We start from the raw sequence: 11,672 nt of genomic DNA, 5'->3' as shown, positions 1-11,672 counted from the left end.
CCCTTTCTCTTTCCTTTATTCAAGCAACTTCGAATCCGGAGAGTTTTATTGCCCGAATCCTCTGAATAAATTTTCTTGGCCTTTATGTGATTTGTTTCAGAGGAACTTTCTATCATCAATACTTTGTTTGCAAGATTGTTGTTTGAGAGCTTTGGTAGAATGGCATGAAAATCGGCAAAAGAAAATGTTTCTGCCTCATCATATTCATCAAAATTCGAAGCTGCTTCACTTTTGAAAGTACCATGGATTTTGATATTTGTTTCGGTGCACTACCTGCTTTCCGATGGAGGGATAGTGTTAACCATTGTTTCTTTTGCTACACCCACAAATCCTCCACATGCTTAAGCCATCCATCGTAACTTGGAATGAAAGTGTGTGTAGCATGTAAATCAGTGGACCATTCCTCAAATCTTACATAATATTTGCCTATAGTTCACCAACCTTGTGCACATTTGTTGCTATACAATAACTTGGCATTTTCAGAGGATAGAGTGATGCTTGCCTTATCTGCATGGAGGGGTTTATATGAGAACTCAAATTCAGTTTGCTTTCTCAAAGAAGCCATAATTTTGCTCTAATCATCGTAAAAAAAGCGTCTTGTTATGACAACCAAACTGTTTAGAACCATAGGTGCCTCTTGAATGCTTGTCTTCTTTCATTCAGGTTACGAACACTTTCTGCTTGAACTATCATCTGAGTGATTTTTATGTCTCTTTTTCCTGTCTTCTTCACTGTTATCAGAGATTACTTCGACATAAGTTTTCCTTGGTGTCTCAGAGTCCGAAGAGGAAATGTATCTTGTCTCATGCTTCTCTTTATAGTTTGATCTCTGTCTTTTTGGAACCCAGTCAGCCGAGAATGTGATGAAAGATAAGAATGATTGCCATCCTTTTTTATCTGGTCCTTCTAGAACTAGGATGCTGCATTTTCTGCCTTTGTTGTCAATCCTGAATATTTCTATTGTATTTCTAGCTTTGTATTTGTTTTTTGTTTTTCTTACCTACATGCATTTATCAACTTGTCTTCTTTCCACAAAAAAATGTTTGCTTGATGGTGTTTTCAGCAGTGCTCTGAAGCACTTCCTTACCCATTCTGAAGTTTCTAGAGTGATATCCATTGAGGACTCATGGTGATAGATTTTTGTAACCACATTTTGAGGTATTTTGTATTGCTATCTTGTGAAAGGAGGAACTCTTTTCTCCCAAACATGTCTTATCACAACCCTATCATAACCCTTCCCTCAAACATATCTTATCATAAAACTACCTTTTTTAAATCCTTCTCCCAAACACATGTTATGATAAAACTAGGTTTATCATAACAATAGTTTTATCGTAACCCTAACCCTTCCATAACCCAACCCTACCCCCAAACGACCCCTAAAAGTTAGAAAGAGCAATTAAGTTGTGTCAAAATTGTCAAAAAAAAAAAGTTGGAATTGATTCTTTTTTTTTTTTTTTTTAATTTTCACATGTTTGGTAAAATCAGTATAAGAAATTAGATCCGTACCACAGACTTATTTACTATTGAAAAGTGGTAAAAATAAAATAAAATTCCAACCCACGTGATACACTTTCACATACACCTAATAAATCTTATACACATGATACACTTTGATACACCACAAATCACACTATAAACTACTAATAATATACACTTAATACACTATTGATACACTTGATAATATACGTGATATATACTTGACATACACTTGATACACACTTGACGATGCACGTGATATACACTTAATACATTTGGTACACATTTGATATACTTGAGATATCAAATATTTGGATTTATAATAAAAGATTTTGAATTAGAGGATTGAGAAAAAAAAATATAAAACTACAGATACGGAAAATTATACCAAAAATAATCTACACACTAAAATCAATCTATATATTATGACCCAACTATAATAACTTATGACCTATAATATTCACTCATTAACCTAAACACCTACTAAAAATGTATTTCACGGTTTTTTACTCTAAAGTTGATTAAGATCAACTTGTTTACAAAAATGCACATTGCTTTATTTACTCAAATATCATTAGGCATATTTACTCAATTGTCAATAAATTAAAAACCTTAAATATTTTGTCATGCATTTTCAACATTTGTGTATATAAATATTTGTATATATTTAGTGTACAAGTGTATATCCTATTTATTAAGTGTATTAGGTGCATCAGTTGTATCACTCGGGCTGACCTTGCTTTCTTGGCCGCCATGTTTTGGAAAATGAGAAAAGTGTGTGACAAGCTTGCAAAACCCTGAACTCAAATTGACATCCATTTTCCTTCTTCATTGCTTAATAGAAGTATAATTTGACTTGTGAGATAAACGTTAAGAATCTCATATTGAAAAGAAAAAAAAAAGAATTCAAACTCTTTTGTAAGATAGTTGTGCTACTCCTCTCTTAATGTCAATTGGTTTTTAGATGAAATTTCATATTGTCTAATATCTTATTAGAGTCCATAAATCCAAAATGTATATTTAGTCTAATCAAAAAAGAAATTGGGTATAATTTTGGAAGACATGTTGAAAATTCTATGTTGAAACCCAAGAAGTTTAGAGTTGATTGCATCGGTTGTTGCAATAAAATTCAACATTAATGTTGGGATGATTGACTTTTGAGGTTGCAATATTGTCTTAATCATTGATACTTTGTAAAAGTTTTGGTACAATTAAATTTGGGGTAGTTGCAAATGTAGCAATTATATTCAAAATAATTAAGTATATAGCAACATTTTAAAAAAATTGCAAATATAGCAAAATTTGTCAAAATCTATCAATGATAGGAGCCTATCACCGATAGACCATGTAGCAAATGTTGGTCTATCACTGATAAACCATAGGAGTCTATCAACGATAGAAGTCTATCATCGATAGATTTTGCTATATTTGTAATTTGTTTAAAATGTTGCTACTTAATTAATAATTATTCTAACAATTACTATCCATTTTAATTACCCATTAAATTTACCATAACTTGTGCAATGTGGCAATATATTTATTTTTTATTAGGTGAAATTTTCGACATGGCTTTTCTGGATGATTTTTCAATAAAAAAAAAAAAAAAGAAAAAAGAAGAGGTCGAAATTAGGTACTCAAGATAATCAATTAAGTTGAGACATCTATACCGAAGTATTATTTTCCCTTCTCAGATGATGCCTCTTTAACCATTTAGAGATCGTGTTCTAATATTTGGTTATTGGACAAATATTTAATTAGAATCATAGACTATAATACCATATTAGATGACAAAAATTTTAATCTCAAAATCAATTGACATGTGTATCAAAAATAAATGTTTTGAGGTCCCTATTTTCTATTTTTAAATTAAACTTATAGTAACTTATCAACTTATTGAGGTATAAGATCAAGATTGGTTCAACAATCTCTTATATACTCGCTTCCTTTGTGAATGTACTTCTTTTTATTGTTTATTATATATAAAACAACAACCAAACTAGAAAACAAAAGAATGAATGGTATATAAAGTATAGTTCTTTTATTTTCTTTTTTGAGTTCAACATGCGCAGGTGTGGTGAATTAAATCTTTTAGGCTATAATCTTAATTTAATCAATTGTGTACTTAAGTTGAATCATCGTTCGTAAAAATATTGGTTTATTAATTTAATTATTTATTAAAAATATTAGTTTATCAATTTAACTATTTACTTAGAATTTATCGTTTTGATAGTTTCTCTAGAAGGTTCATTAAAAATATTGACGTTTCCATAAAATTGAGAAACCTTTCGAAATGTCATCATTCGTCAACATCCACATTTAAAGCTGTTGAAAATATGCACTAGAAAAACATAATTATTAGTGGACGGGGATCGAGATAGACTAAAAGAACCGCACCACAATTATTAATATTTTTTTTTTAATTTAAGAAATTACTGAGAGACTAAAAATCAACTATTAGTTTCTTATCGATTAAAAAAAAATAGACAGAATTATTTAAGCATTTAATTTTTCCCATAGGAAATTGATACATTTTCTATTGGACATATCAATCAGGGCGCTGAATGTGAAGCTATGCAAAATTCTAATCGTCAACACTACATAAGTACATATATACACTACCACACAAATGAACCCAAATAGGTTCCAAATAAAACAAAATTTCATATAATCTCAAAACTTTGTCCTCAATAAACTAAAATATGGCAGGATCAGGTGGTGAAGTGAGATTAAAGCTTCTTATAGATTCAGAACAAAAAAGAGTTCTTTTCGGTGAAGCAGACAAGAACTTGATTGATTTTCTTTTCAATCTCCTTTCCCTTCCACTTGGGACTGTGATTAGGCTTCTGAAAAAACAAGGCATGGTTGGAAGCTTGGCTAATTTGTATGAGAGTGTTGAAGCTTTGAATGACACATATTTGCAGCCAAATCAAAGCAAAGACAACCTTTTAAAGCCTAAAGTTTCATTCTCTGCCTCTACCTTGCTTTTGCCAAACATCGAATCTTATGCTGACAAAAAGAAGTTCTACTTATGTGGTAATAGATGTGGTTATAACGTTGCTAGTAACCCTACGGCGGTTTGTCCGAGTTGTAGGAATGCAATGAGTATAGAATGTGCACTTGTAAATCCACCAAATGCAAATACACAGACAACACAAGATGTGGGAGACTTTGGAGGGTTTGTGAAAGGTGTGGTGACATATATGGTGATGGATGACTTGAGTGTCAAACCAATGTCTACCATTTCTAGTATTACTCTCTTGAACAAGTTTAATATCAAAGAAGTTGGTGCTTTGGAGGAAAAAGTCATCACTTTGGATGTTAATCGGGTATATTTTTTTATTTTTATTATAATTTGGTCAAATAGTTACATTTTTAATTTCTAAAAGCTTCTAGTTTGAGCGTCGTCTTGGGACAAAGAGTAGGTTAGCCTGATTAGAAATACTAAAGAAAATGATGATGACCGTAAAATAATACAATTGTGGGATGGAAGTTTTTGAAATAGTCTTAATTCTAGTTAATTGGAGAGTACCATACAAATAATATCCATTATTGAAGCGAAAGATAATTATTATAATCTTAAGAAAATCATTGCCCCAAATAGGTTTAATGTCAAGATTGAAAGTTGGTGACTTTATTAATTATACACTTTAAAAGTACATGAACTAACAGCAAATATTTTGAATGTACTTTCAAAAAATGTTTATGACATTTTCTTTTAGAGTGAGGCAGAATAAGAGAAAGGATAGATAGTTGTAGTAATCATTGTTTAATGTCAAGACTGTTATTTTGTTATATTTGATAGCATTTTGAATATGTTCTCTGCTGGTATGGTAGGGAGTGAAGCTGCTGAGGGCATCCCTGCAATCCAAACTGTTCTCACTGGTGTTTTCCTTGGAACAAAGTTCTGATAATTTTACAATCCTTGTTAAAAAAAATTATTATTATTATGTGTTTTAAAATTTGATGACCGTATCAGCTCCGATTCCTATCAATTACTAATTATTATTGGAATGTTTTGCCTTGAAAGTTCAACCTAATGGAGTTGAGGGTAGTGCAATTAATCTTAAAAATTTAGTTAAATTATAATCTGTTAATCTAATTAATTAGAAAATGTGGATGCATCAGCATTATGGGCAATTTAGTTGGAAATAAATAATTGAATTTTCAAAGAAAAGTCCTCTAGCTTTTGGAACAATCGGAAGAGTATTTGCAATCTGATCGGCGTATGGTCAATCAAAAGCTCTCTACTCAAAAACTACACTCAAAACACCATATCTCTCAATTTTAATGCTTTCTCTCACTAATCAATGGATTTAGACTACCCTCCAGCCTGCTTAACTCTCTTAATCAATGAAATATTGTTTTGGTTGATCCTTTACCACCATAACAAAAATATCTTTCTCTAAAAAAAATTAACTATAAAATTTATCTTGGATTTTCAAACTTAAGACACATCTAGAAAAAAATAAGTTACCATTATGACATTTTTACAAAATGATTGGAAACCTAATAATTCTATTTATTATTGATTATTAATAATTAGTGTATGTTTTGAAGATAAATAACTATTATATGAAAATGTGGAAAGTAGATTAGTAGTAAATGTAGAAAAAAATGTCTCTCATAAGCGTGCTGGAAAAGTTATGTTTTAGTTATTTAGTTCTTACTAATATATCAATTTCATTATAAGATTTTATAACATACACATGTAGTTTTTGAGTTTAATAAGATATAGGGAGCTCCCCGTTTCTGTTATTATAAACGGAAAACCAAGAGGCAAGATACAACCAACCAGAGGTATTCGGCAAGGCGACCCCATATCTCCCTTTATATTTGTTATTGCTATGGATTACTTAAGTCGACTGCTGAAATCCTTAGAGGAACAAAACAAAACTAAAGGAGTTAAAATTAATGAGTATCTTAATCTCACCCACCTGTTATTTGCGGACGATATCTTGCTATTTGTCGAAGATCATAACGAAACTATGGAGAACCTGAAGTTTGCATTGAAACTCTTTGAAGTTGGCTTCCGGTCTTAATATAAACCTCCAAAAATCTACGATCTCTCCGATTAATGTGGGAGTTACAAGAACTTTGGAGATGACTGCAAAATGGGGTTTCACTTCACAAGCATTGCCGATAAGCTATCTGGGTGTCCCTCTTGGTGGTTAACCATTGACAAAGAATTTTTGGGAAGACATTTATGAAAAAATTAAAAAAACGCTAAGTAATTGGAAATATTCTTACCTGTCTAAAGGAGGTAAAATCATTGATTAACTTCACCCTTGCTAGCCTTCCAACCTATCAGCTTTCTATTTTTAAGGTCTCAAATTCTGTTTGCAGAAACATTGAGAAATATTGGAGAAGCTTCTTTTGAAAAAATTCTAGCGATAAGAAAAACATCCACCTTATTAACTGGGCTGTAATCACCTCTCCTAAAGAAAAAGGTGGACTGGGTATTAGTAGAGTTAAAACGTAAATTTTGCTCTGCTTTACAAATGGATGTGGAGATTCATTATAGAATTTGACCCCCCTCTTGAAGCATATTATACAGGCCAAATATGAAAAAGATTTCTTAGGGGATATCCCCTCAAAAGGCAAATACAACAACCAAAGGTCTCATTGGACTTCCATCATCAAAGGGGTTGATTGGTTTATGAACCAGATTAAATGGAAGATAAATAATGGTGAAAGTCTTTCCTTTTGGCATATTCTTTGGCATGAAAACAACCCTATGAACTTATACAGACCAAGGCTTTTTGCTCTTACTACTGAAAAGAGGAGCTCCATTAATATGATGTGGAATGCAGTGGATGCAAATTGAAACTTATTCCCTAGAAGGCCTCCCAGAGATTTTGAAATACAACAATGGTGTGAATTGACTGCATCCTTCCCTACTCCTCTTCAAAATCGTAGACAAGACTTTCCGTAAATTCAAATGGTATTTTTTCTGTCGCCTCTGTTAAAGCAGCCATTCATGAAGAAGCCCAAAGAGAAAACACTAATATAGACCCAACTATTTACAATAACCTTTGGAAAGCTAGCATATAAAAAAAATGTAAATTCTTCATTTGGTCTCTTATACATGAACGCATCAATAATGCTGAGAATCTACAAAAAAAAAAAAAAAAGACTTCCAAATTGGAGTCTAAAACCATCATGGTGTATCCTATACAAGGAAGCTGACGAAGATATAAACCATTTGTTTTCCTCCTGCTCTTTCAGCCTTTACATTTGGGACTCTATGACTCTGAACTTGCCGAATGTTGATGTTCAAAATACGACTGCCCTTTGTAAGTACATCTATCTCTCTAAACGAAAATCAAAGAAGAACATTATTCATTTCAACTTGGTTGTTGTCTCTCTCTGGCTGATTTGGAAAGAAAGAAATAGCAGAATTTTCAACGACAAGAAAAAAAACTCCGACTGAAATATGGGAAGACATCCGCGTGCTTACTGGCCTCTGGACTATTAGATCTCCAAAGTTCTATAACTACACTGCTGGCACCATTGCTCTTAATTTAAATGCTTTCTGTTAACCTTTCTTTTGGGTATTCGAGCTTATCTCTAGCCTCTTTTGTATCGTTCTCTCATCTTTGTGTACTCCCTTTCTTATAATTAATGAAGTCAGGATGATGATGGTGCTAAGGGGGTGTTCACCTAGTGGAGATGCCTAGTGCACCTACTGACCCAATGTATCTTTTCAAAAAAAAAAAAAAAAAAGATATAGTATATGCGTACATATATGTACACATAGTCCATCCCATAATGACAAAGAAAGATAAGTACATGTATGTACACTAGCAAACTTTCTTGCTGTTAAATCGCTGTGAAATCTTTCAAATTTATAGATATTATATAATATGTAATATATGTTTTTTAAATACTAAACCAACAATTTTCAATGCAACGTTGGTTTGTCGAATCTGTAGTTTTTGAGTTTAATATCATTTGATATGCATTACCACAATCCATCCATAATGACAAAGAACAGTTAAGTCTTCTATTGTGAATTTCTCTTGAGTGTTGAGTTTTTTTTTCTTTTTACGACGAAACGATAGAGAAGTATAGCAAATAGGAGATTCCAAAGGAGCTCCTTCTATACTACACTCTCTGCTTTCATTAAGAAAAGTTGCATGTTATATGCTAATAATATTACAAAGGACTAGAGAAAAGCGCCATAAAACATTAATTTAGAAAGCTGAAAAGTTTAATGAAATTGTAGTTGGCTTGTAACCATAAACAATTGATGTCTACTAGCTCACAACCCAATGAAATTGCAGATCTCTTCCTAAATGTTTATCGTACTTTTTTGTTTATCTCTAAAGATCCTGCTGTTCCATTCTTTCCAAATATATTTGATTATGCATTGCTACCAACTCCACTTAGTTTGATTATGTTTTTTTTTCACTTGTTTGCTCAAGTGAACACACTACAAGAAATCTGGCCTTTAAAACCGACATTAAAGGCCTTTAATGTCGGTTCACGACCGACATCTTTGCGAGCGTTATTAAAGGGCTTTAATGTTGGTTGGGCTTTAATGTCGGTTGGGCTTTAATGTCGGTTTATAACCGACATCTTTGAAGGTGTTATTGAAGGCCTTTAATGTCGGTTCATCAAATATGTCTTTAATGTCGCTTATGATACATCTTTAATGTCGTTTTTCCACCGACATTAAAGATGTCTTTAATTTTTTTTTAACCGATATTAAAGCTGTCTTTAATGTCGTTTTGAAACCAACATTAACGATGTCTTTAATGTCGTTTTTTCAAATTTATTTTTATTAAATCCTTTCATTATTGTCCATTTTGTATGACACCAAATAGTTAAAAATGAAATCTTTTACTTGTACATATACAAAATAAAATCTTAATAATGTGTACATTTATATACAACTTGGCTCCAAACACAAAGAAATTATGAAGCTTAATTATTACACTGATCATCCTTTGGGAAAAAAGAAAGAAAGAAAGAAAAAGAATATATTGAGAGAGCAATAACTAAAACTGCAACTAATAGTAAACTAGAACGCTTCACAAATGACCAACTTTAAGATCTTGTCACAAAGATGAGGGTCTGGCTAATTGTACTCACTTGCAACCATTTCTTCTATTGCAGTCATTTGTTTAGTGATAGCTCCCTGTAAAAGACATCAAGATGGTTCAATTAAGTAACAATGTTATGACCTAGTTGCTAGTAGAAATATTCACATTTGATTACTAATTAATAAAGTAAAGGGTTGGTTACCAAACATTGTTGGGGTTGATGCCCTAAATCTCGTGGTCTTGTAGTTTGTAATTGTATATATAATACAAACTTTTTATTTATCTAATAAAATAAAGTGTTTTATTTTATTTGATATTTAGTTGCATTAACTCACAAAACCAATAAACTAACATCCAAGGTTATCTTCTGTAACCTAAACATGTATGTAGAGACATACAAGTGGATCATGTTTAAGTGATAACCTAAATGGTCTGTAGTAAATGGATAAGGCTGGATACCTTATCCTGGTGACACTACGAATACGGTCTGCTTTGTAGTTGTTACAATTGTTCTAAAGTGCTACAAATGATTTGATCCTAATCATTTATGTCGAGACATTAGAGCGGGGGTATTCTATACAAAGAGTTTGTATAAGATCGGACCATGAAATGAATAGTCTCTCTTATTAACACCGTTACTAGTTGAGACTACATTTCACCAGGATGACTATAGGTGACTTGACCTGAATCTTGAGTGAGTTGTGAACTCCTGCCTATGTAGGCGATCCTTTGATTTGTATGGGTGAGAGTGGCCTATGTAGCCGACTCAATATGCCTACCATTTTGGGGATTCGTCTGATTGGGGAGCTGGGAACGCAGCTACACAAGAAGGAATTCACTCCTTCTCTATAGATGGAGTAAGTAGAGAATTTGCTCTCTTAAGGGTTGATTTCAGGGCTTGAACAATGTGGCGCTACACCCTCTCTTGGCCTGAGAGGAGTTCAGTTATAGTAGGACTATAATTATTGTTCATTAGAGGAATCAATGGTACTTAAGGAGTTAGATGTAACTACAGGGGCAAAACGGTAATTTTTGGCCTAGCTGTACTTACGAGCAATTTGTGAAGAGTCATTGCACTGTTGATTGGTTATATCTAATGGACACAAAAATATATCTACAGTTAGAAGAGTGCAACTATTAGTCTTTAGTGGAATGACTAATAGTTAATGAATAGAGATTAAATTTAATTAAAGAGTTTAATTAATTAATCTCATTTCATTAGAGCTTCAATCTGTAGGTCCATAAGGTCCCCTTGTTAGCTCAATAAGGATAAATGAGAATCAAATTTATTTTGGTTTAATTTGAATTGTTCAAATTGATTAAAGGGAATAAATTGTATATGATACAATTAATATAATTTATTTGATACATTATAATGTAAAGTTTTTTATGAGAGAAGTTAATATTTGAATATGATTCAAATAATAATAATAATATGAATGAGATTCATAAATAAACTATAGGTTAAAATTGAATTCGATTCATATTAGAACTATAGATTATATGAGAGATCTAAATCATTGGTTATATTATATATGATATAATATAAAGTTTATATTATATGAGATATAATATATTTGTAATTAAATTTATATTAATTTTATGTTATATGAGATATAATATATATTAATTAAATTTATATTGATTTTATTTAATTTAATTAATATATATATATATATATATATATATACATATATATATTAATATATTTAAATAGAATAGAATAACTCCCAAGGGAGTTATTCTACGTGGGAAGGATGGGGAAGTTATTTGATAACTTCCCCCTCCATTGTTGAGATTTGTTTTAAAAGAAAATAAAAAGAAAGTTTTTTTTTTTAACAGCAAAAACAATCTTACGATCTCTCTGTATCCCAACAAAAGAAAATTCTCTCAAAAGCTTCTTCCCTCACCAAAATTACAGAAGCCCACAACTCTCTGTGATTCTTTACTTGGAGAATAACGAGGAAGATTTTGTGGTGCCAAACTTTGGAAGAAGAATTGAATTGGTTCTACAAAGGTCAGTTTATTTTCACCTTTTCCATGAAAAGCATGTTTATTATTTTTCTTTGAATTTATTGGTTTCATAAATTGAATTTCACTCGCAGGGGCGTTCATAAGCTTTCGCTTTAGGAATTCCATTCCTTCAAA

The 11,672-nt window shown here is 31.7% G+C and overlaps 1 protein-coding gene across 1 annotated transcript; it reads left to right on the top strand.

Moving 5' to 3' along the window:
* The first annotated feature begins 4,178 nt into the window (after positions 1 to 4,178).
* On the top strand, positions 4,179 to 6,651 carry LOC127151357 (uncharacterized). The gene is made up of 2 exons (XM_051090889.1): positions 4,179 to 4,805; positions 6,502 to 6,651. Exons 1-2 carry the CDS (start codon positions 4,179 to 4,181, stop codon positions 6,649 to 6,651), a joined length of 777 nt encoding a protein of 258 aa, XP_050946846.1.
* The last annotated feature ends 5,021 nt before the right edge of the window (positions 6,652 to 11,672 follow it).

Source organism: Cucumis melo, chromosome 10 (genome assembly GCF_025177605.1).
Source record: "Cucumis melo cultivar AY chromosome 10, USDA_Cmelo_AY_1.0, whole genome shotgun sequence".
Taxonomy (NCBI): domain Eukaryota; kingdom Viridiplantae; phylum Streptophyta; class Magnoliopsida; order Cucurbitales; family Cucurbitaceae; genus Cucumis; species Cucumis melo.
The sequence above is the reverse complement of the archived record's forward strand: the minus strand, read 5'-3'. Positions and strand labels throughout refer to the sequence as shown.